We start from the raw sequence: 26,838 nt of genomic DNA, 5'->3' as shown, positions 1-26,838 counted from the left end.
GGTTAATATTCAAGTCAGGAAATGTAAATGTAGTATTTTTGGCGCTTTTTGAATGTTTTTTTTATTGGGTTTTATGGGCGGACTAGAGGACCTCCCAATGACTCTGCTTTTAGTAGACATTTATTTACATTTATTAACGAGTTAGAATACATTAAAAAAAATAATACATCCATCGTCATGTCTTTCATAATGATTGTGAACAATAGGCAAAATCCCCAAAAAAGTGCAGTTCCCCTTTAATTCAGTGATTCTTAAGCGTACCATTAGATGTACCACAACTGCTACAGATAATATAAATTATATAAATATGACCAGCAATAGAGTTTTTAATGCTTTCGTAATATCGTGATAATGCATGTTGATGACACATTTTAGCTGTGTCCCACATTCCAGCTAACAAACTAACCTCCTTCCACAGTGCAAATGCACTGCCAAGTCAGCAATCCTTGCTAACATGGCGACAAATAAACTCCGCTTCTAACAAATATCATTACTGGAAGAAGAGGACGTGCTAAATCTGCTATACTGCACATCGTAGAAGGGCATGCTTGCTGCTAAACACTAGACTAGAGCTCTGTAATGAAAGCAGGGGTGGGCAAATTGCCACAAATATCGATAGTAACAATACCATGTATAGTATTGGTTAATGCAGTGATTTAATTGATATTTTTTACTTTCACAAAATCTTTTGTTGTTTACAAAGTCAGGAAATACCGGCCAAAACTAATATGAAGTATTTAAACAACAGAAGTATAAGCGATTATTACATTTTAACAGGAGTGTAGATAGAAACATGTTAACCAACTATTAACAGTAAATTAGCAAGTAGATTAATAATAATTTTGAGAAAATAATACAAGAGGAAAAGACACAATGTGTTAACGCAGACAAATTAGGAGCCTTTGTAAGCCATTTTGAAATGGTTCTATTATCATTTCAATATAATCGTGATATACCGCTATATCGTTATCGCAAGAGGCTGTATAGATATCCTAAAATAAATTTAAGCCCATATCGCCTATCCCTAGTACAGTGTATTGACAAACATTGTATTGGTTTTAGCATATTTATTGCACAAAATGTATCTGTAATGTTTAAGTGTCAGCATCCTTTAGGTTGTCTTTTCTATATTTGCATTTTTCAATTGGAGATTTGCATCTATACGAGCAGCAGATTTTATGTTTAATTAAACAAAAACATTCAACACAAAAGCTCAACAGATTTATGTTCTGCCTTTTTCACCCTTACTTACCAACCGGTGACCTTGATAAAACCGAGATAAGAACCATGATATTGGCATACCAGTAACTTTGTAGAAATGTGTATACAGCTTATTTAGTGAAGAAAGAAAGAAAATAAAGTTGATCAAAAGTCAAGGAATAAACAAGGTTTCTGTGGGGTATTAAAATAATTAGGTAATTAAATGGATTTTACGAAAATTAAGGAATTAAATGGCTTTAAAACGCATTAAATGCAATGTCCAGAGTGATTGAAAAATTTGATACAATTGAAGGACTTGGCCGATAGTCAATACGTCAATCAATCAAACAATAAATAAAAATGAGCTTAATAACGTTGCGGTCATTGATAAATTGCTACGTCTGTCTTTGTGTTTCTTTTCTTCGGCTCTGGCTTTCAAACCGGATACAAGAAATCTTTTAAGTCCGAAAGAAAATGAATAAGATATGATCAATAAAGAGATTAATGATAAATTACACTTTGCTGAAAGCGCCAGTGACACACGCACGCACACATTAATTCATAGATAACAACAACAAAAATAACTCGCCTATCTTTCATTTTAGGATTTCCAACATACCAAGGTTTTGAAGCACATCCATTTCCAGTGTTTGTTTACACGTCAAACTAGGAGACAAACTGGCAGAGCTTCCATTTAGAAGGAGACAGCTGATCAGTATTCTGTGGGCAATGTCTTTCACCTTCATGTATTGATGAAATCTGCTTGAACCACAAAAAGGAAATCTCTTTACCTGAGATGACTTCACAATTCAGTAACATTTAGTTTTTTGGGGGCCACACAGACTGACGGTCAAAAGTGGAACGCACTTGACTCAGTTTGTATAGATCAGGGGTGTCCAAAGTGCGGCCCCGGGGCCATTTGCGGCCCGCAGCTAATTGTTTACTGTCCCGCCACCCATTCTGGAAATGCTATTGCAAAAAATTAAAAAAAACATTAAAAAAAGTGGAATGAGGTGAAATCTAACGAGAAAAAGTTGCAATGTTGACACAAAGCTGCCATGCAGGCTGTTTTTTTCTTTGTTTTGTCTTTCTTTATTTTTTGCCATTGCTCAAGAGGAAAATAATGACAAAAAAATCCAAGTTATAATGAATTATTTTCAAGGCTCCAATTACTTCAAATATTTTACTTGAAAATGTTTTATGTGGTAAATATTGCATATATTTTGTAGTTGCCATATAAAAACATCAACGATTTCTTTGACAAAAGAGCATAAAACAAACAAAATAATAGTTCAAACGTAAAATCGACAGATATATCTGAAGTTGATCTCGTAACTTACAGTAAGTGTTGAAAGTAAAAAAAAAAAAAAAAAAACTAATAAAAATGTATCACTTTATGAGTGGGGCACCTTTTGGATCCCAAATATATTTAGTGGTATTTTATTTATCTTTTCACTGTGATTACTCAAAAATATTAAAGAATTAAAATCAATGGTGTCCTGTATTATTGATCTTTTAGGGCTCTAATTACTAAATACTGCATATTTCAGTTTTACTATAAAAAAACAAAGTTGTTTTTGACAGAAAAGCCATAAAACCTTTTTTTTCTTTTAAGTTGATATAGAGATTTACTGTAAGCGTTAAATTAAAAATAATAATACAAATTAGACTTATTTTTAACATTTTAATAACTGAGACCCTTTATGGTCCCCAGGACCCCTAAAGGTAAAATAAATTTAAAAAATCCATATATTTTGTTATGGTTTGAAAATGAAAAATATCAAAAAGGCCCCAACATTCTTTAATTTTTTCGTTTGCGGCCCTCAGTAGAAAAAGTTTGGACACCCCTGGTATAGATGAACTCATCTTTTTTTGTGTGTTTGTATCCTTTTATGCCACAGGATTTGCTTAAACACACACCAAAGGACCATCCCGACTTCCCTCTCCTGCAGGACGCTCTGCGAATATCTCAGAACTTCCTCTCCTCCATCAACGAGGAGATTGACCCTCGCAGGACCGCGGTAACCACACCCAAAGGAGAGGTGTGTATGGAGGCCTGTGTGCAATGGAAAGCGCTTTTCCCTCAAAGCGCTAGTGTGTGAGTGTGACTGTTGTCTGTCTATCTGTGTTGGCTCTGCGATGAGGTGAACGGGACAAGCGGTAGAACATGGATGGATGGCGCTTGCATCCTAAAAATAGCTCGTAGTCACATGATAAAGATCGAGGACATGATAATAATAAATAGAAGAAACAAGGAAATGTGACAAATGAAATGCCCTGATTTACTTGCGAAGTTAATATCTCAGTAGAAAGTAACAATGAATGCTTTAAAAAGAGGTTATGCGTATTTTGATCTTCTTTCTTTGATTTTTTTCAATCAAACTTTTTTACTATCATTATTATATTTATTGTTATTAGTTTCCCTACTGTTTTGTTTCGCTATAAACAATCTTCAAATGTTCTTCTGTGGTTCACCATAAAAGGTCCTGGAAGGACTGTCAAATGTTTAATTTAAAACGGAGAAAAGAGCTGCAACTATTAGAAAAAAGCTTCAATTTATATTATGTTACTTCAATGAATCATTTAATTAGTGTAACTAAAAAAATTGCTAAAATCCGGACTGCATGGAGTGCCTGGAACTTTAAATACGGAACATAGTTTCTGCACGGCCGCTACAACAGAGCGCACACGAGAGCGGTTGAAGCAGCGAACAGAAGGTAGTTTAAAAAAAAAAGGAATGCACACGTTAAACGTGCATTTTCAATGTTGGTGATGTGCATTTATTGATTAAAAAAAATAATGTAGGCGATGGCATGCAGAAAAATCTTAGTTTATTTAAACTCTTTTCCCTAAAATATGCATTAAGGCTAAAAAGCAGGGGTCTCAAACTCAATTTACCTGGGGTTTGCTGGAGGCACAGTCTTGGTGTGGCTGGGCCGCATCAGATATTCTACAAGAAAAACTTTGGAAAAAAATAATAATAAAAAAATCTAATCTTCTCAAATGTCTTTATTTTTATTTTTTAACACAAAATAGGATGGAATTTTTAAAAAAGAATTAATTTAAAAAAATACTGTAAGTACTGATAAATACATTTTTGGGGCTGTGGAATATATTTTAATTCCACTTGGTGTCACTGTCCTGTTTAGCCGGCGCATGGAGAACACCATTTCCGCAATGTGCGTTGATTTTGCTTCTTTTTCCTGTAAGAGCAGCACGGCAGTCAGTGGATTATAGCCCAGTAGCAGTCTCCTTTGTTTTGCTGTTGTTCATGTCTTTCATGATGACATGAACACCATGGCATTTGTAGACGGTAGAAAGTACCGGGATAGCAAGTGCAAAAAGGCGACTGCTCCCAGAGTTTTAATCACCGTGCTGTTACAGGAAAAAGAAGAGGAAATGACACAGTGTTGTTGTAAACGTAGGCATAGAAACAAAAGAAACCCAAATGAAATAAAATAGAAATGTATGTTGTGTTTAGCGTGATGCAAATAAAACATATTGACTAATAAATAATGGTGTGACCCTATAATTGGACTGCGTTGCCGGGGACTCTTATTGTCGATGAACAGGTGTCGCTATGTGACTGTATGCTACATTGAGTTCCTTACTTTTCTTTTATCCTGTTGCGTATGCGTCACTTTGATTTATTTTGTCAGAGAGAGACATATATACCTATAATGTCCTGCTGGGCAACAACCTAGAACACTTTTTTTTTGGAAGTGCTATTCATATAAAACTTGCGGGCCTCACTGACATTAAACCTTCATATTAAGGTGGGGGGCTACAAAATATCATCTCGGGGGCCATAATTGGCCCCCAGGCTGCGAGTTTGAGACCCCTGCTATAAGGTGTGTTTAATCCGATGAATCGTACAAACTAATCAATAGATTACTGGATTACTAAAGTAATTGTTGGCTGCAGCCCCAAATGTAAATATTAAAAACATGCTCACTAAAAATGTTAAATGTGCACCTCAATATCCAAACATTACAAATTGTTTTTTTCAGACCTCTTCCTTTCCAACCAGTATAGCTTAGTCCTGTGCTGATAATTAATAGGAGAGATTTCGAACAATAAATGAAATTAACTCGATAATTTTGCCAGCATCGATAAATTACAATGTCCGTGTGTTTGTTTTTTTCGTCTCTTTTCGTCTCTTGCTTTCAAACGTGGTGCAAAAGGGTTTACTCTGTGCAATGCTCTTAACACCTGAACGTGTTGGTTCAATAGCAGAATAAATTAAGGGAGTGAACCTTCTTGTCAGTCATTCTTTGTCTTTGTGAATGGAGGCAGGACTAGTAGCTTCTAACAGTGACATAAGCTTGCCAGTTGCATCTCTATAGTGAGAAGCACCTCAAGGTAACAAAAATTAGGAAGAAAAAAAAATATTGCAAAGCCAAATGTCCCCCTATGGGAATATTTCGGTTTGTAACTAAACAGCAAGATGAATCCATCAATGCGGACAAACGGGACAGTATGCCAAAATGGTTTGAAACCCCACCTGATCCAAAAAACGCAGCGGTTTCTCCAACTGTCGAAAAAAACTGCACTGAAAGATGATAAACTTTTATTAAAGTGTAACTTTTGCTAATAGTGATTGAAAGTTATTTTAATTTTTATTGTTTGTTTACTTCTTTAAAAGTGCTTCAACGTTTAATTACAATGGTAAAAAATACTAATGAAAAATAAAAGTTTATTGCGTTTGAAAGGCTTACTTGCATTATTGCTAATATTATAAATGATGATTACATTAGTAAAATTATAAATGGTCTGTATTTATATAGTGCTTTACTATACCTTTCTTTCTTTCTTTCTTTTAGTTTATTTCGAACATGAACACATTTACATCATAATACATCACACAATTTCATATCATTTCATTTACATCATGCCCGAAAAGGAGTAGGAAGAAGCAAAGCTTATTTAATCCTACCCCTTTCCCACTTCAAAGCATTTACAATTACATAAAATCATTTACTGACCTTTTTATATAATAAAATAACATCTATAAATTAGTATATACAACAGTTTGTAATATGTAATTAATTAATTCAGTCATTATTAACATACTGAGATGAAGAATATTTTCAATAAGGTTGGAAGTTTTTGTCATAATTCTTGTTCTTTGTACTTTGTAAGCACTATTAATTTAAACAACCTCTTAAACTGGATCATGTCAGTACAATTTTTAACTTCTTTACTTAATCCATTCCATAATTTAATTCCACATACTGTTATGCTAAAAGTTTTAAGTGTTGTACGTGCATATAAATGTTTTAAATTATTTTTTCCTCTATGGTTATATTTCTCCTCTTTAGTTGAGAAGAAATGTTGTACCTTCTTTGGTAGCAGGTTATAGATTGCTTTGTACATCATTTTAGCTGTTTGCAATTTTACCAAATCACCAAACTTTAATATTTTTGACTTAATAAATAAAGGGTTTGTATGTTCTCTATATCCAACATTATGTATTATTCTAACTGATCTTTTTTGTAGCATGGTTAACGAATGTAGCGCACATTTGTAGTTATTTCCCCATATTTCTGCACAATAACTCAGATATGGTAACACTAGTGAGCAGTAGAGAATATGAAGTGATTTTTGGCCCAGGACGTGTTTTGTTTTATTCATTATTGAAATGTTTTTTGCTACCTTATGTTGTATGTTTTGTATATGAGATTTCCAGTTAATTTTATCATCTATTAATACTCCCAAAAATCTGGTTTCTTTTACCCTTTCGATGTCTACTCCGTCTATGTGTATTTGCGTATGATGCTCTTTCCTACTATTACCAAATAGCATTATTTTAGTTTTACTGAGATTCAAAGATAGTCTGTTTTTGTTAAACCATCTTTTTAATTTGTTCATTTTTTCTGTTATTATTTGTATTATCTTCTGTGTGTTCTCTCCTGAACAGAAAGCAGTTGTATCATCTGCAAATAAAACCAACTTTAAGTCCTTTGTAACTTTACAAATGTCGTTTATATAAAGATTAAACAATTTTGGTCCCAGTATTGATCCCTGCGGCACACCACAGGATATATCTAGCCGTGTTGACATATTTTCACCCATCTTCACATATTGCTACCTGTTGGTTAAATAGCTTCTTACCCAGTTCAATACCAAACCTCTGATGCCATACCGTTCTAATTTTTGTATTAAAATATCATGATTAATTGTATCAAATGCTTTTGTTCAGTCCATGAATACTGCTGCCGCACATTCTTTACCATCTATTGCATTGGTAATTTCCTCTGTTATTTTAATTAATGCTATTGATGTTGAGATATTTTCTCGAAATCCATATTGGTTCTCCACGAGCGTCCCACTTTTGTTAATAAATAAATCTAATCGACTATTGAATAATTTTTCCATGATTTTGGAGAATTGTGGAAGTAATGAAACTGGTCTGTAGTTAGTAAACTGGTGTACGTCTACATTCTCATAGATTGGTACGACTTTTGCAATAGTCATTTTGTCTGGGAATTTTCCGGTTAAAAATGATACAGTCGTGATATATGTCAGAGGTTCTGAAATGTCTTCTATAACCTTTTTTTTCGTTACCATATCTATTCCATGACAGTCAGTTGAAGTCTTGGATTTACAATTTTTTACCATTTTGAGTATTTCTTCTTTTGTTACACTTTTAAGAAACATGGAATTGGGATTTCTGTCTATGAGCTCACTCAAGTCCTCAACTGACCCATCATCTGCATTTGGAATTCTTTGATCCAGATTTGTTCCGATATTAACAAAATAATAATTGAAACGTTCAGCAATTTGGTTCATATTGTCATTTTTTGTATGTCCATCTAGAAAGTACCGGGGGTAATTTTTCTTAGCACCATTTTTAATGATGCTATTTAGGATGCCCCATGTTGCTCTCATGTTGTTTTTGTTCTCGTTTAATAATTGACTGTAGTATTCCTTCTTACATGTTCGTAGTATACCAATTAGCTTGTTTTTATATTTCTTATACTTATTTTCTGCCTCTATAGATCTTTGTGTTATAAATATTCGATACAATGTGTTTTTTTTGTGACAAGCATTTTTCAGTCCTTTTGTCATCCACGGTTGGTTGTTTTTCTTTTGCTTCTTACTACGTTCTTTCCATGGGCAATGTTTATCATAGAGTGTTAGAAAGGTGTTGACAAAATTCCCATATGCATCATCTACATCATCTTCATTATATACATTGTCCCAAATGTGTTTCCTCAGATCCTTCTTGAAGAAAATCATTCCTTCCTCTGTACATAGTCTTTGAAATGTCTTTTTGTCAATGTTCTTCTTCCTGTAGTTCCCATCATAAATAGTAAAGACTGGCAGATGGTCGCTGATGTCGGTTGTTAACAGTCCACTTGTTATATTATTATCAAAGACATTAGTGAATATATTGTCAATAAGTGTAGCACTGTGACTTGCAATTCTGGTTGGCCTTGTGATTTGAGGATACAAACTCATACTATACATTGTATCTGTGAAATCATTAATGGACTTTTGCTTGTTGGGGTTCAAGAGATCAATGTTGAAGTCTCCACATAAAAAGAGTACTTTTTGACTGATTCCATTGAAAGTTCCCTTAATCCAGTCTTCAAATCCTTCAATACTTGAGTTGGGTGCCCTATATATACAACTGATCAATACATTTCTATTTCTTTCATGACATATCTCAATGGTTATACACTCTAAAACATTGTCAATAGCCAGTGACATGTCTTTTACCACCTTGTAATGGAAGTCCTTCATCACATATACAGCAACTCCGCCTCCATTCTTATTTACTCCATTAATATAATTGAGTTCATATCCTTCTAGTCCAAAGTCCATTCCTTTTTTTGGATCCATCCATGTCTCTGATACAGCGATAATTTTGAAAGGTTCTTTAAAGTGTTCCAAAAAATAATTTCATATTGTTAAAATTGGCATACAAGCTTCTGCAGTTAATATGAATAATTGACAGTTTGTTATTGGAATTAATGTTGGTGTTGTACTGTACTTCTGTATAATATAAACAATTATTGTCCATGTGAGAAAAAAAATGTATGTCTGGATCTATAGCACTGTCCAATTCCGTCCTGTTATAGTCGGTGCTGGAAAAGGTTATAAATTCTCTGTTTGATTGATTATTGTTTGTTTGTGTCATGGTTGTGTTTAATTTTTTTATCGTTATTGATATTTATCCAGCTCTGCTATTTTCCTGTAATGATACCCAAAATGCTTTACATTATACATGACATTCAAATAGTGCTTAAATGGGTGTTGAAATAATGCTGACAATATTCTTTTTTCTGCAATAATTTGTGGGAAAATATATCGTCGAACATTTTTTTTTGGCCTAGGCCAGGGGTCTGCAACCAAATGTGGCTCCTTTGCCTCCTTGTTGTGGCTCCCTCAGATTTCTTCCGGAGTGAGAAAGGTTAGCATTTTCAAAAAAGTGTTCCATAATTTCCTACTGTCTGTGAAGCCGTGAATGCTCACAGGTTGAGTTCTGAGGCCAGTAAAAGAGACCTGGAAGCCTGTGTTTTCACTTCAGCTTCACCACTGTGCAACCCCTTGGGTACGCTAACCATTAATACTTGCCAAAAAAATTAAAGAGAAAAATAGTTAAATTTCACATTGACAGTTTGGATATTCTATAAAATAAGAAATAAAACAGAGGACAACTTTTACAAGTTTATACGTTTTTACATTTTGCGGCTCTATACTATATTTTTTTGGTGGAAGAAGCGACAAAATGTTTCTTTTGATAATAAAGGTTGCAAACCCCTGCCCTATGCCTATAGTTTCCACCTCCATCGAGGTATAGTTCCGCTTTTTTTGTTGACGTCTTTTCACAAGTTATGATTCAGGATGAGATAACAATGCAATGCATGGGTCCTTAAAATAGGCAAGCTGCATTCATAATTAACTTTGCATTGACCTTTCATGTCAGGTAAGATCTAGATTTTATTGTATTTACATATTTTCGTAGGTTTATACATTTGGGGTTTGACGAAGACTTGTAGCCAGAATGCCATACTGCTGTTTTTTTAGATGAGGCCCCAGGTGCTTTAGGAGTTGTTAAGAAACAGAGTTACGATGCCATCTTCTGTACAGAGTTGGAACAACAGTTCCACATCATGTGTTTCTGAGCTAAGGCGCATCAGGCAATGCCAATTAATCTTATAGTGGCGTTCCAAAAGTTTTTGTGGTGGGCTGTCACAAATAAATTCCTTAAAAGGAAGCACTGCAGAGAACACCACGTTTTACTGTCAGTAAAATGTACTTTATTTTCATAGGCTCGTCAGCTCGTGAAAGATGGCTTCCTTGTCGAGATGTCAGAAAGCTCCAGGAAGCTACGACATGTCTTTCTTTTTACCGACTTGCTGCTCTGTGCCAAAATGAAGAAGACATCTGCTGGGTGAGCACACTTTGTATTTTTGACATACTGTATGTACAGTGTGACAAATGAAGTATGGTGTGGTTTATTTTTTTCTAAAAAGAGAAGGAAGAAGCATATCTTATGTGTTCCTACCCCTATGTACACTGATAATTCACCTGTAGCTGTTTACTGTTTGTTAGTGAATGTGAGTGTGAAACAGTGATTGTATTTGCAATATTCACCTCCTCTGTCCATCTTCAGTCGCCACCAGCAGTACGAGTGCAAGTGGTACATCCCGCTGGCAGACCTGACCTTCCAGACGCTGGAAGAGTCGGACTCATGCCACAGCATCCAAGTCCTCCCCGAGCATGAAATTGAGGAGATGAAGATCAAAATCTCAGTCTTAAAGAGCGATATACAGAAAGAGAAGGTACGCTTGTCACTATTAGTATTTTCAGCAATAAAATGCATTATTTTTCTTATCATTAAATGCTATCCTTGTGCAAACACATTACATACCAGTGATATGAATGACCTTACAGAGTCATATGCCTTGAAAAGCAATTTAGAGTTATATGTTAAATAAAAATCTTTAATTATCTACAAATGAATTCCAATTCAGTTCACAGTCAATAACATGTATCACCAACAATGTTGTTGTTGGTATAATAAAGTATAAATAAACAACACAACATAATTAATAGAGATGGTAATCTTTGGGGACCTCACGGTTTGAAGAGATTCAGAATTATTTTTCAATTTAACACAATTCTCGTAATATATTATTTGGTATATAAATTATAATGAACCTTTTCAAAACAGATTAATGGTTATGAAAGCTCCTCTAAGCTGCTGATGTACGACTTATAAAATGTATTTTTAAAAATGTATTTTTAAAATTTTGTTAAAAAAAAAAAGTTGATCTCTAATAAAAGAAAATAGAGCAACTCCAACCAAATCCCAGCTTTACAATACTTAGGATAATCATTTACAAAGCATTTGAGAAGACATACAAATACAATACATAATAAAAAATATACAATACTAAAAAAAAAGGAAATCCATAAATCAATAAAAGCCACAGTATCATATATATATATGCATAGTACACGTGTGTATATATGTATGTATATATACACTATGTATATGTGTGTGTATATATGTGTGTGTGTGTGTTTATATATATATATATATATATATATATATATGTGTATGTATGTATGCATGTATGTATGTATGTATGTATATATATATACTGTATATATATGTATGTGTGTATATATGTATGGATATATATAGCCGAGGTTACTGTGGTTTATCCGTTAGACAGTGCTCAATACCAGGGTAGAGCGGAATATTCGTCAGGTCAGGAAAAAAAACAGAGGCCATTTCATCCCTACAAGCTTGTTTCACATGTTTCCCTGCTCTTCAGGGAAATCCCCTGAAGAGCAGGGAAATCCCATGAAGAGCAGGGAAACCTGCAAAACAGGCTTGTGGAGATGAAATAGCCTCTGTGTTTTTTCCTGACCTAATGAATGTATATATGTGTATATATGTATGCATATACAGTATATGTATGTACATATGTATATGTATATACTAGGGCTGCTCGATACCAATATTTTGGTACCGGTACCATTTGTGGATGATACCACAAATGTAACCACTTGGTATCGATCCGATACCAAGTAGTTACAGGATCATACATTGGTCATAATTTAATGTGTCCAGGGCCATATTTACTGAGGTTATGAATATAATATGAATTTAAAAACAAAAAGAAAAAAGATAAAAAACATTGACATAATCATAGTAGTATCGACCAGATACGCTCTTGTACTTGGTATCATTACAGTGGATGTCAGGTGTAGATCCAACCATGGCATTTGTTTACATTCAGGCGAGCTAGGTTTAATTTAGCATTTTAGCAATCAAATTTTCAGAACTCTAACATAAGTGCAACAGGACTTCTCCTTTTACTATTATTCCTATTTTTTCCCCCATTGATTTAGTTGTTTTACTTCACCAAATGGCTAATATGGTTATAAATAAAGTGTAGTTAGAATTTGAGGCTTTTTTTTTTTTTTAAGTGTATGAAAAAGTTAGCACTGCATGTTATATCTGAATTGCACAGACAACACACCACGTGGTGCATTTACGGCAAAAGGGTAGGGGTGTTAGATTATTTTCATATTATTTTGTATCAAAACCAATCCTTGTGTATGGCAAGAGTGCCTTTCTGTTTCTAAGAATGCACTACAAACACACTAATCAAAGATCCTCTTATGACAGGAGTGTTCTGCTGTTTTGAACATGTGCTTTACAGTTGTTGTTCCCTATATCGGGCTTCGAAGTTTGCAGCTATTTATCTGTTTAAAAGCATATTCTATATATTTTTGGCCTAAATTAAGCATTTTAAGCCTAAAGTGGCAAAATGAACTAATAATTTCAATACTATAGTAGTATTGGCCACTAGTTGAGTCAAACCAATCAGAGTGCGCTGTTCAGTATTGTGGCCACTCATTGGCTCAACCTCAGGCAGCACTAATATATTGGATTAAACGAAGGTAAAGATGACTATGTGCGTGTTATTTCATGTCTAGATGGCTCTCATAATGTCAAAAACATAGTTAGAAGGTCATAAACAAATGTATATGCTCTATCTTTGAAAATATTTGGTTTATAATTTATAATCCCTACTTCTTGGAAATTAATTTACCTCAGTCAGGCCGGTAAACAGTCACAAATTGATACATAAAAAAGGGATTACTGTACTACAAAAACATCCTGATCAAAGATATTTTTTAATTTGGGAATAACTGCAGCACAAATATGACTTTCCCCCATGCTTTGAACTGAACTAGAGTGCCATTCTGATGTCATTCATGGACCAGATTTTCCACGCAGGTTGCCAGTTGACTAGCCCTGGACTCGATGTTGTTCTTTTTGGAAGTGCATAATAGCGCCTCCTCAACAAACACGATCAAATTGACCAGTCATTCTTTTACTGCTTGAGCCACACATGTCTTTCAGAGTAGATTTTACTTAATTGAATGTGTGCACTGAGTGCTATGAGCAAAAAGACAATAAGTTTACCTTGTTGTCAAAATGCACTCATGGTGACTCACAGGATGGGTCTTACCCATCATGAAATACTTGTTTCTGTTTCTGTGGTTTAAGTCTTAAACACAGAAAATGTGTATCACGGGGGTTATTTATATTAGTAATAAAAAACATGAGGTTGGTGGAAGTTCTTCGGAAAAGCGATGTTATTGCAGCCGGTACAGCAACGTAACCCTTGAAGAAGAGCAGATAGTTCCAAGTTTCAATCAATCAATCAAAGTTTACTTTTTTATCTCTTTATCCCAAAGGTGTGTTGGTCAGCTTTATGGGGATGTAAAGTTGGGTGTCATCAGTATAAGAGTGAAAGCTAACGCCGTATTTGCGTATAATGGTCGAAATTATTTAAAGTGCACTACGCCTAATAAACGTAACATTATTAATATTGCTACTACGGATACTTTCAACAAAAACTCCTCAAAACAGCCCACCACCTATAATATGGGCTTTTTAAACATAAGGTCATTGTCTTCCAAAACGTTATTAGTTAATGAAGTCATTAGAGACAACAATCTTGATGTCGTTGGTCTAGCCGAGACCTGGCTCAAACCAGACACATTTTTTGCGCTGGTTGAGGCGTCTCCTCCTGGCTATACGGGAACGCATATTGCCCGTCCCATTAAAAGGGGTGGGGGTGTTGCACTAATATACAACAAAAACTTTAGCCTTACCTCGGACCTAAATAATAAATATAACTCGTTTGAGGTGCTTACTGTGAGGTTTGTCACACCGCTGCCTCTGCAGCTGGCTGTCATCTACCGCCCCCCAGGGCCCTATTCGGACTTTATCAATGAATTTTCAGAGTTCGTTGCTGATCTAGTGACGCACGCCGACAATATAATCATAATGGGAGACTTTAACATCCATATGAATACCCCATCGGACCCTCCATGCGTGGCGCTCCAGACTATAATTGATAGCTGTGGTCTTACACAAATAATAAATGAACCCACGCATCGCAACGGTAATACGATAGATCTAGTGCTCGTCAGGGGTGTCACCACCTCCAAAGTTACGATACTCCCGTACACTAAAGTAATGTCCGATCATTACCTTATAATATTCGAAGTTCTGACTCATTGTCAACAAACTAATAATAATAATAATAACTACTATAGCAGCCGCAACATTAATGCTGCCACAACGACGACTCTTACTGACCTACTGCCTTCGGTAATGGCACCATTCCCAAATTATGTGGGCTCTATTGATAACCTCACTAACAACTTTAACGACGCCCTGCGCGACACCATTGATAGTGTAGCACCGCTAAAGCTAAAAAGGGCCCCTAAAAGGCGTACCCCATGGTTTACAGAAGAAACTAAAGCCCAGAAATTATCATGTAGAAAGCTGGAACGCAAATGGCGTGCGACTAAACTTGAGGTTTTCCATCAAGCATGGAGTGATAGTTTAATAACTTATAAACGCATGCTTACCTCAGCTAAAGCTAAATATTACTCAAATCTCATCCACCTCAACAAAAATGATCCTAAATTTCTGTTTAGTACAGTAGCATCGCTAATCCAACAAGGGACTCCTCCCAGTAGCTCCACCCACTCAGCAGATGACTTTATGAATTTCTTTAATAAGAAAATTGAAGTCATTAGAAAAGAGATTAAAGACAATGCATCTCAGCTACAACTGGGTTCTATTAACACAGATACGACTGTATATACGACGGACACTGCCCTCCAAAATAGTTTCTCCCTCTTTGATGAAATAACATTGGAGGAATTGTTAAAATGTGTAAATGGGACAAAACAAACAACATGTTTACTTGACCCAATTCCTGGGAAACTTATCAAGGAGCTTTTTGTTCTATTAGGTCCATCAGTGTTAAATATTATAAACTTATCACTTTCCACTGGTACTGTTCCCCTAGCATTAAAAAAAGCGGTTATTCATCCTCTACTCAAAAGACCTAACCTCGATCCTGACCTCATGGTGAGCTACCGGCCGGTGTCCCACCTTCCGTTTATCTCGAAAATCCTCGAAAAAATTGTCGCACAGCAGCTAAATGAACACTTAGCGTCTAACAATCTCTGTGAACCTTTTCAATCCGGTTTCAGGGCAAATCACTCTACGGAGACAGCCCTCGCAAAAATGACTAATGATCTATTGCTAACGATGGATTCTGATGCGTCATCTATGTTGCTGCTTCTTGATCTTAGCGCCGCTTTCGATACTGTTGATCATAATATTTTATTAGAGCGTATCAAAACGCGTATTGGGATGTCAGACTTAGCCTTGTCTTGGTTTAACTCTTATCTTACTGACAGGATGCAGTGTGTCTCCCATAACAATGTGACCTCGGACTATGTTAAGGTAGCGTGCGGAGTTCCCCAGGGTTCGGTTCTTGGCCCTGCACTCTTTAGTATTTACATGCTGCCGCTAGGTGACATCATACGCAAATACGGTGTTAGCTTTCACTGTTATGCGGATGACACCCAACTCTACATGCCCCTAAAGCTGACCAACAGGCCGGATTGTGGATGTCCGCTAACTTTTTGCAACTCAACGCTAAGAAAACGGAAATGCTGATTATCGGTCCTGCTCAACACCGACATCTATTTAATAATACCACCTTAACATTTGACAACCAAACAATTAAACAAGGCGACTCGGTAAAGAATCTAGGTATTATCTTCGACCCAACTCTCTCGTTTGAGTCACACATTAAGAGTGTTACTAAAACGGCCTTCTTTCATCTCCGTAATATCGCTAAAATTCGTTCCATTTTGTCCACAAACGATGCTGAGATCATTATCCATGCGTTCGTTACATCTTGTCTCGATTACTGTAACGTTTTATTTTCGGGCCTCCCTATGTCTAGCATTAAAATATTACAGATGGTACAAAATGCGGCTGCTAGACTTTTGATAAAAACAAGAAAGTTTGATCATATTACACCTATACTGGCTCACTTGCACTGGCTTCCTGTGCACCTAAGATGCGACTTTAAGGTTTTACTACTTACGTATAAAATACTACACGGTCAAGCTCCTGCCTATCTTGCCGATTGTATTGTACCATATGTCCCGGCAAGAAATCTGCGTTCAAAGAACTCCGGCTTATTAGTGATTCCCAGAGCCCAAAAAAAGTCTGCGGGCTATAGAGCGTTTTCTATTCGGGCTCCAATATTATGGAATGCCCTCCCGGTAAAAGTTAGAGATGCTACCTCAGTAGAAGCATTTAAGTCTCATCTTAAAACTCATTTGTATACTCTAGCCTTTAAATAGACTCCCTTTTTAGACCAGTTGATCTGCCGTTTCTTTTATTTTATTTTCTACTCTGCTCTGGGGTGGACCGCTCGCCTGTTCATCGGATGGGGACATTTCTACGCTGCTGACCCGTCTCCGCTCGGGATGGTTCCTGCTGGCCCCACCATGGACTGGACTTTCGCTGATGTGTTGGACTTTCACAATATTATGTCAGACCCACTCGACATCCATTGCTTTCGGTCTCCCCTAGAGGGGGGGTTTTACCCACATAAGCGGTCCTCTCCAAGGTTTCTCATAGTCATTCACATTGACGTCCCACTGGGGTGAGTTTTCCTTGCCCGTATGTGGGCTCTGTACCGAGGATGTCATTGTGGCTTGTACAGCCCTTTGAGACACTTGTGATTTAGGGCTATATAAATAAACATTGATTGATTGATTGATTGATATCGGCAGCATATAGATGCTGAAGAGTGCAGGGAAAAGAACTGAGCCCTATGGAACTCTGCATGTTACCTTAACATACTGCGAGGTCACGTTATTATGGGAGACGCACTGCATTCTGTCTGTAAGATAAGAGTTAAACCAAGAAAATGGTTAGTCTGACATACCATACGTGTTTTGATACGTGCTAATAGAATGTTATGATAAACGATATCAAAAGCAGCGCTGAGATCAAGTAGTTTCAACATGAATGACGCGTCATCATCCATAGGTCATTAGTCGCTTTTGCGAGGGCAGTCTAAGTAGAGTGATTTGCCCTGAAACCAGACTGAAAGGATTCACAGAGATTGTTAGATGCTAAGTGCAAGTGCTGCACAACAATTTTTTTGAGGATTTTCGAGCTAAAGGGAAGGTGGGACACTGGCCAGTAGTTTACCATGAGGTCATAATTGAGGTTAGGTCTTTTAAGCAGAGGGTGAATAACTGCTGTTTTAAATGCTAGGGAAACAGTACCAGAGGAAAGTGATAGGTTAGTAATATTTGGCACTGATGGTCCTTCTATTAATATTACAGCTCCTTGATAAGTTTCCCAGGAAGTGGGTCAAGTAAACATGTTGTTTGTTTTGTCCCAGTCGCAGGTGTTCCTGTTATTTCTTCAAAAAGAGAGATTATTTTGTAAAACAATATCCGTCGTACATACATTCGTATCTGTGTTAATAGAACTTAGTTGGAGATGGGACACGCTATCTTTAATCCCCTTTCTAATGATTTCAAATTTCTTAGTAAAGACTGGCATGAAATCATCAGCAAGTTGGTGAAGCTACTGGGAGAAGTCCCTTGTTGGGTTAATGACGCTACTGTACTAAACAAATATTTAGGATTGTTTTTATTGAGGCGGATGAGATTTGAGTAGTAATTATAAGTTATTAAACTATCACTCCATGCTTGATGGAAATCCTCAAGTTTAGTCGCACGCCGTTTGCATTCCAGCTTTCTACATGATATTTTAAGAGCTCTGGTTTCTTCTGTGAACCAGGGGGGTATGCCTTTTAGGGGCCTTTTTTCCCTTTAGCTGTGCTATATTATCAATGGCGTTGCGCAGGGCACTGTTAAAGTTGTTATTGAGGTTATTGATAGAGCCCACATAATTTGGGAATAGTGCCAATACCTTGGGTAATAGGCCTGCAAGAGTCGTAGTTCTGGTAGCATTAATGTGGTGGCTGCTAAAGCATTGGTTATTAGTTGTTTGTTGACAATGAGTCAGAACTTCAAATTGTATAAAGTAGTGATCGGACATTACGTTAGTGTACGGGAGTACCATAACTTTGGAGGTGGTGACACCCCGCCCAAGGACTAGATTTATCCTATTACCGTTGCGATGCGTGGGTTCATTTATTATTTGTGTAAGACCACAGCTATCAATTATAGTCTGAAGCGCCAGGCACAGAGGGTCTGACGGTGTATTCATATGGATATTTATATGCACCATTATAATTATATTATCTGTATGCGTAACGAGATCAGCAACAAGCTCTGAAAATTAACTGATAAAGTCCGAGTAGGGCCGGGGGGGGGGCGATAAATAACCAACAGACGGGGAGGTAGCGGTGTGACAGACCTCATAGTAAGCACCTCAAATGATTTGTATTTATTACTTAGGTTAGGGCTTAGGTTAAGGTTTTCATTGGATATTAGTGCGACCCCTCCACCCCTTTTAAGGGGACGGGCAATATATGCACTAGTATAATTAGGAGGAGATGTCTCGTTAAGTGGAAAGTATTCATCTGGTTTTAGCAAGTCTCACTGAGACGAATGACATTAAGATTGTTGTTGTAATGACCTCATTAACTAATAACACTTTGGGAGACGATCTGATGTTTTAAAAGCCCATATTATAGTAGTGGGCTTTTTTGAGGCTTTTTTTAAAATGGCATCCGTAGTACTGATATTAATAAGATACATCTATTTCGCGTGGTGCCCTTTAAATAATTTTGATCACATCTAGGAATTGATATGGTGGGGAATTTGAGATTATTTGCTTGGTGCTGTGATAGATTTAACGCGTCATAATTTGCCACCTCTGTAGAATGCATATCTGCCTCAGGAACAGTCACTACAGAAAAAACATTGTGTTTAAACATTAGTTCCCTTTATCCTGCTTGCTTGGTGCTAAAGTCTCCCTCTTAAAGCACAAGGAGTGACAAGGGCAGCTATTTCTAGTTAGAGGAGGCATCAGTCTGATGCACTGACTATGACTCACAGTTCCATGGTGAGGATGTGTTTATTTGGGATGAATAACATACAATTAACCACAAGCGTTCTTGCAAAATAGGAAAAGGCCAATTCTTCCTGATGTGAATGGTGGTGTGTTTCTTTAGAATTTGAGCAGTTCTTAAACACTGTGAGTCATTAACAAGACACACATGTATCACACTGTGTCTTGCTGCTTTTTAAGAATGATTCACTTTTTTGCATATATATTATAACATGAAACACTTGTACATTGGATTGTGGCTGTTTATTAACTCTGCCAGGAGATTATGTAATTGTTGGAGTTAGTTATCAACGCAACTTAAAAAGTTATTGGCAGATTTAGATGAAACTTTCAGGAAATGTCAGAAATGTCATCTTTATTTGACAAAAGAAAGAACTTTCATCTGTATTTTAGATATTTTTAGCATTGGTTATCCAATTACTAACTATTTTCTGTGCTTTCCGGTTGCTTTCTAGTTCAGTTATGTGTTTTCTTTACATATATCTACAGCATGGGTCCTGTAATTATACTTACAGGGATGGTGTTGTGGACATCAGTGTTTTAATTTGCATAATTGGTCTTGGTGCATCTGCTTGTATTTTTTCAAAAAAGCTAAAAAAAAACAACCTTTTATAGCTGAAGAAAAATATTTGTGTTATTAGTTATCTGTAGTGATGGGTAGACCGTTATGAAGAAGATAAAACGAGGTCTCCGATTTCCCTCGCCCGGACGTGGGTCACTGGGGCCCCCCCTCTGGAGCCAGGCCCGGAGGTGGGGCCCGCAGGTGGGGCACGATGGCGAGCGCCTTGCGGCCGGGCCTGTCCCCATGGGGCCCGACTGGGCACAGCCCGAAGAGGCAGCGTGTGTCCCCCCTCCAATGGGCTCACCACTAATGGGAGGGGCAACAGAGGTCGGGTGCAATGTGAGCTGGGCGGCAGTTGAAGGCAGGGCACTTGGCGATCCGATCCGTCATGGGACGTGGAACGTACCCTCACTGGGGGAGAAGGAGCCTGAGCTGGCGCGCAAGATGGAGAAGTTCCAGCTAGATATAGTCGGACTCACTCCGACGCACAGCAAGGGCTCTGGAACCAGTTCTCTTGAGAGGGGCTGGACTCTCTTCCACTCTGGCGTTGCACACAGTGAGAGGCGACGGGCTGGGGTGGCATTTGCGGTCTCATGTTTTGGACACTCTGGTGAAGAGAGGGGCGTAGCTTTCTACTGATCCCCACCTGGTGGTGAGTTGGCTACAATGGTGGGGGAGGATGCCGGACAGACCTGGCAGGCCCAAACGCAATGTGAGCGTCTGCTGGGAACTTCTAGCAGAGTCTCAATTCCCACCTCCGGAAGAACTTTGAACATGTCCCGAGGGAGGTGCTGGACATTGAGTCCGAGTGGACCATGTTCCGCACCTCTATTGTCGAGGCGGCCGATTGTAACCGTGGCCGCAAGTTGGTTGGTGCCCGTCGTGGCGGTAATAATAGCTGTCAAGCTGAAGATAGAGTCCTATCGGGTCCTTTTGGCTCATGGGACTCTGGAGGCAGCGAACAGGTACTGACAAGCCTGGTGATGCACTGTCAACACCGTGTATGGTGGGGATGGTGTACTGCTGACCTCGACTGTGGATGTTGTGGATCAGTGGAGGGAATACTTCGAAGACCTCCTCAATCCCACCAACACGTCTTCCTATGAGGAAGCAGTTCCTGGGGAATCTGGGGTGGGCTCTCCTATTTCTGGAGCTGAGGTTGCTCCTCGGTGGAAAGGCCCCAGGGGTGGATGAGATCCCCCGGAGTTACTTAAGGCTGTCTTGGTTGACAAGACTCTGCCACATTGCGTGGACATCGGGGGCGGTACCTCTAGATTTAAGAAGGGGAACCAGAGGGTCTGTTCCAACTATTGTGGGATCACACTCCTCATCCTTCCTGGTAAGATCTATTCAGGTGTACGCTGGATAGTCGAACCTCGGATTCAGGAGGAACAGTGTGGTGTTTGTCCTGGTCGTGGAACTGTGGACCAGCTCTATACTGTCGGCAGGGTCCTTGAGGGTGCATGGGAGTTTGCCTAATCAGTCATCCATGTGCTTTGTGAACTTGGAGAAGGCATTCAACCGTGTCCCTTGGGAAGTCCTGTGGGGAGTTCTCAGAGAGTATGGGGTATCGGACCGTCTGATTGTGAAGGTCCCCTCCCCGTATGATCAGTGCCAGAGCTTGGTCCGCATTGCCGGCAGTAAGTCGGACACGTTTCCAGTGAGGGTTGGACTCCGCCAAGGCTGCCCTTTGTCACCGATTCTGTTCATAAGTTTTATGGACAGAATTTCTAGGCGCAGTCAGGGCGTTGAGGTGATCCGCTTTGGTGGCTGCAGGATTAGGTCTCTGCTTTTTGCAGATGATGTGGTCCTGATGGCTTCATCTGGCCAGGATCTTCAGCTCTCATTGGAGCGGTTCGCAGCCGAGTGTAAACCCTTTTCCGGGCAAGAACCAAAGACTCGGACTTGGAGGTGTTGATTCTCATCCCAGTTACTCGGCTGCGAACCGCTCCAATGAGAGCTGAAGATCCTGGCCAGATGAAGCCATCAGGACCACATCATCTGAAACGTGTCCGACTTACTGCCGGCAATGCGGACCAAGCTCTGGCACTGATCATACGGGGAGGGGACCTTCACAATCAGACAGTCCGATACCCCATACTCTCTGAGAACTCCCCACAGGACTTCCCGAGGGACACGGTCGAATGCCTTCTCCAAGTTCACAAAGCACATGGTTGACTGATTAAGCAAACTCCCATGCATATTGAACTGTATTGAACATTCGATAAATTTGACCTGCGAATAAAATGAATAGTTAGCAAATGTAATTTTCTTTGTAATTAAACAATTAGTTGTGCAGAAATGAATAAAAAATGGGCAATTGTGGTAAATGAGCCAAATAGTGAACAGCTATAAGATCAAAATGATTCTACACTTTGGCAATTTTCCTTTTTCTTAACTGATGTCAAACTCGGCACACCACTGCTCTAATTTTATTTAGTACAAGCTGTCACTTTTGAGTGAAAAGAAACACTTTCAGATTAACACAGTTTGCCCTTTGATTGATCGTATGTTGTTTTTCTTAAAGTGACGCACATCGCGGCATCAAGGGACACAGTATTAAATCTTGTTTCATAAATCAATCAATGCTTCTGTATGATATCAACATTTCCAGCTTTTTACTATTTCCATTTTTGTTGTTTTTGTTGTTATTTAATTTCTACAATGTGCCACAGGCCCACAAAAAATAAGCTCAGAATCAGAATAGTTTTTATTGCCATTGTTTGAGTACTGGTTCACAAACTAGGAATTTTTGTGCTACTGTGCTGTGCTACTAAATGACCCTTGGGCTGCAGTTTGGACACTTACAGTTTATTTACAGTATTTGATGGGGAAGGAGAAGGCTGAGGAATGTCGCCAAGCTTTGTTCTCATAGCATCATTGCTTGTCAAAAGCTGGGCTCTACATGGTGCCCTTGAGTGCCCGCAAAGGCCCCCCATGAATAAAATGTCTTATTATTATGTTCGTACTGTATTGTTTATATGTATGTTTTCCTGTAGAAAGCACCAAGAGGTCATAGCCGCGTGGAGCGTCTGAGGAAGAAGATGAACGAACAAGAGTCTTGGCTGCTGCTTCATTCCCCTACAATCCCTTTCCGCATTCACAACAAACATGGCAAGGTAAATATGGAATTTTTGGCTGCAGCGCTTACGTCCCACCGCTAGATGGCGACACATGCCGACATTAAATTACATATGATAATCACATGTATTGCATGTTGCAGAGTTACTTGTTCCTGCTCTCTTCTGATTACGAGAGGTCAGAATGGCGGGAAAGCATCCAGAAGCTCCAGAAGAGAGGTGATATTATTTTTTATAAAATAGTAAACATACTAAATGTGCATATCTAACTATATCTGTATGCATTTCCAGACCTGCAGACGTGCATATTAAGCTCAGTAGAACTGCAGGTCTTGACTAGCTCCTGTTTCAAACTCCGAACCGTCCACAACATTCCTGTCACCAGTAATAAAGATGGTAAGGCAAATGCTCCTGATGTTCTGATTGACTGGTTTAGTTTTACTTATAACAAATGCACACACACACACAAACACACGTACACACACATACACACAGGCACTACTTTAAATTGAATCACAGATATGCTACAGAGAATGAGAGCAGAGCATGCAGGAGATAATTTATATACACTACGCGCTTTTCATCCAGCTGCTGCTAGCAGGCACAATGCTGTGTTGGTGGTGGACTGCACTGGGCTGATAGTCCATATATGTTTGTTTTGCTCCACATTCCCACAGTGAAGTGCATTCTGGACCTGTTTCTGGCATTAGGGGCATCGGGAGATCATGTTCTCAACTCCTTTAATGCCTTTTTGTTTTCACATTCTTAATCATGCAAAAAAAATTATACAAACATAATTATTTCTTGAAATAATGCGAATCAATCGCCTTTTTACCACAAGGGTTTAACGTTTTAAAAGTAGCTTTGTCTCCCTCCTTTGGCTGTGAAAAGAAATTGTAAAAACATTGGCCAATGAAGGGCTTACCACCAAACTTCTTCAAATGTGTAAATAAAGACAATGTGGAAAGAAATTCTAGTAATGTTGTATACATATGCTAACTATTTAGACCGCAGTACAGTAATCTAATGTTGCATGTAGGAATGGGAATTAATAAGATTTTTCCGGTTTCGGTTCCACTTGCGATTCTTTCGAACGGTTCGGTTCCTTATTCATTTCCTATTTGGAAAGAAAGAGGAAAAAAAGGTGGGTTAGCCTCAATTTGGTTTAGTTTAGAGGTAACATGACCTTACAAAGCCTACAGGGAGGTCACATACATAAAATAGAAGAAAAAAAGGTACTTTAAAAAAAAAATTATGTTATAAATAAATATTCTTCCGTAGAATTTAACAAAATTAATCATGTGGGAATTACACAAGAATGTAACATTTAGTAAAATGTGATATGTATTTATTACATGCAAAGTGAAATATGTCAAGCCTTTATTGGTTATAAGTTTGATGATTATGGCTTACAGTTTATGAAAACCTTGAATTGAAAATCTCAGGAAAATGTGGGGTTTTAAAAAGTGTAAGCCATGATCATCAAAATGATAAGAAAAAAAAGCTTGACATATCTCACTTTGCATGTAATAAGTTAATATCACATATCAGTTTCATATTTGAAGTTAATTGCTGATATGAATGGACTTGTATAGGATATTTAAATTTCTAGAGTTTCACCTGTATAATATAATGACTGGGAGAAAATCTGCTGCGAGGAAAAAATTCTACTTTTTTCTGACTACAGTTAAACATTCACTTACCGAAAATTAGGAGTGTCACTGTAGCAAAAATGCAAGCTTTTGACCACAAACTTAGTCGCTCCTCGGTGGCATTTGTCTAGCGGCAGACGTGAACTGGGCCGAGTACTGCCCGCCTCGGAGCCAGTCAAATAATAGCGGCAACATGATAGGCGGTGTTAGTTAGTACCTGCTGTATTCAGATGATGCGCCCGCATTACTGCTGCTGGGATGAGATTGGAGCGGTTCAAAAATACGACTTTCATTTATAATTCTTGCATGCTGTGTGTTCAAATGTTTCAGCACATTGCTCATATGCCCTCCTCTTGATGAAAAAGCAGCCTTATAATTATTTTTTTAATTACTTTTCTTGTAAGATATTAGTGTCTGTTCTAACGGTCGCCGCCATTTGGCGATCTGACGTCACTACGCACGTTGCGTAATAAGGTCATCCCCACCAAAAATGAACTGTTAAATTTCTATGGAATTTTGCCTATCGTTCCCAATCATTATTTAGTTTTTTTTGCATTCTAACATAAAAAAGTCGGCTCGTTCTAGGTAGCTAGCAATGCAGCTAATGGGCGCAATCAATTCTACCTCTAAATGACTTTAAAAATGCATTCAAAAACCGCCAATAACACTTAATTTACATTCCGTAACCTGTATAATAAACTGTAGCGACATTGTTACTGGAAGAGTGAACACTGAAGAACTCTTTTAATAAAGTATTTCTGATTCTGATTCTGATTCTGATTTTTCTAGCGTACTAACACGTCGTTTTGCCTCGGTATTAGCCGTGAAAACTAACTACAGCGAGATATAAGCTAGCTTCTATGACAACACGTTTGTAATGCACAACACAATGCAATAGGACACCAATCTGTACTGAATGTAAAACATGAACAATCATATTACAGTATCTGTAAGGTATTAGCCCACATTTCATGTTTTGTTTGTACACAGCTAGTCAGACCGCGTATGCTGTCTTTCATGATACACGTTTGACGTGTTGCGTGTATCATGATCAGTATAAAGTGGACTCACTTGATGGGACAGCTGTCTGTTTGGTCCAACTGTCCGGGAACTTTTTTTCTGGTGTATTTGGGGTAAGCACGTCATTTATGTCGAAATAGCTTGTCTCAAAATTCCACATTTGCAGCTTCGAGTCATGCCAACCTCACTCTCTCGGCTTCCGTCTGCTCCAATGTCTCACCCTCTTCTTCATGCTTGCTTCTATAAGAAGCAGTTCATCCTCCTTTCATTCAGGTTCAAAACGGATAAAGTTGTGAATCCTCATTTGTCCAAAAATAGTCGTCTTTGTTGTTTGTTGCCCAGTCTGCCATGATTAGAACGCACACAAGTATTCTGTTTCCGGAGGAAGGAACACACATTAGTTGCCAGAAGTCGGACGTGCGCCGCTATGGAAACAGAAATCAATGATGATGATTAAGATTATCAAAATACGGTAAATATTGAACATATTACATATTGTTATAAACGTGTCTGTTGCTATATTATATATAGACTTGCCGTGTGTATACAACAAAATGTTGATGGAGGGTTTTGAAGTTGTCTTAGAGGGCTTTGAAGGCTACAACGGTGACTCTTATTAGCCGCATCTTCCAAGTGTTTTTTATCATCTTTAAAACCCCCAAAAAAAGACTTGTGTGTTCTTGTCTCTCATAATGATTGTGAAAGATATGCAAAATTCCAAAAAAAGTGCAGTTCCCCTTTAAGACAACCGCTAGACAAAATGGCAAGGGATTCCAAGGAATTGATACACTAGGAACCGGTTCTGAACAAGAACCGGTAGTATAACATTATAGGTAGTTATTATTTAATGGTATTTAAAAATCAGATTTGTATGATTTTTTTAGGTTTAATGACCACATGACT

General features: G+C 38.0%; 1 protein-coding gene across 3 annotated transcripts in view; it reads left to right on the top strand.

The window, feature by feature from the left end:
* abr (ABR activator of RhoGEF and GTPase) overlaps positions 1 to 26,838 on the top strand; it is a 262,246-nt gene that overhangs the window by 155,306 nt on the left and 80,102 nt on the right. For all 3 annotated transcript variants that reach the window (XM_062048178.1, XM_062048179.1, XM_062048180.1), the window contains 6 exons: positions 3,102 to 3,242; positions 10,482 to 10,603; positions 10,826 to 10,994; positions 23,183 to 23,302; positions 23,407 to 23,482; positions 23,555 to 23,659. In XM_062048178.1, the coding sequence (XP_061904162.1) occupies positions 3,102 to 3,242; positions 10,482 to 10,603; positions 10,826 to 10,994; positions 23,183 to 23,302; positions 23,407 to 23,482; positions 23,555 to 23,659 (733 nt within the window). The remainder of the gene's footprint in view (positions 1 to 3,101; positions 3,243 to 10,481; positions 10,604 to 10,825; positions 10,995 to 23,182; positions 23,303 to 23,406; positions 23,483 to 23,554; positions 23,660 to 26,838) is intronic.

The sequence above is a fragment of the Entelurus aequoreus genome, linkage group LG05 (assembly GCF_033978785.1).
Source record: "Entelurus aequoreus isolate RoL-2023_Sb linkage group LG05, RoL_Eaeq_v1.1, whole genome shotgun sequence".
Lineage (NCBI taxonomy): Eukaryota > Metazoa > Chordata > Actinopteri > Syngnathiformes > Syngnathidae > Entelurus > Entelurus aequoreus.
This window is presented reverse-complemented; position numbering and strand designations above follow the sequence as displayed.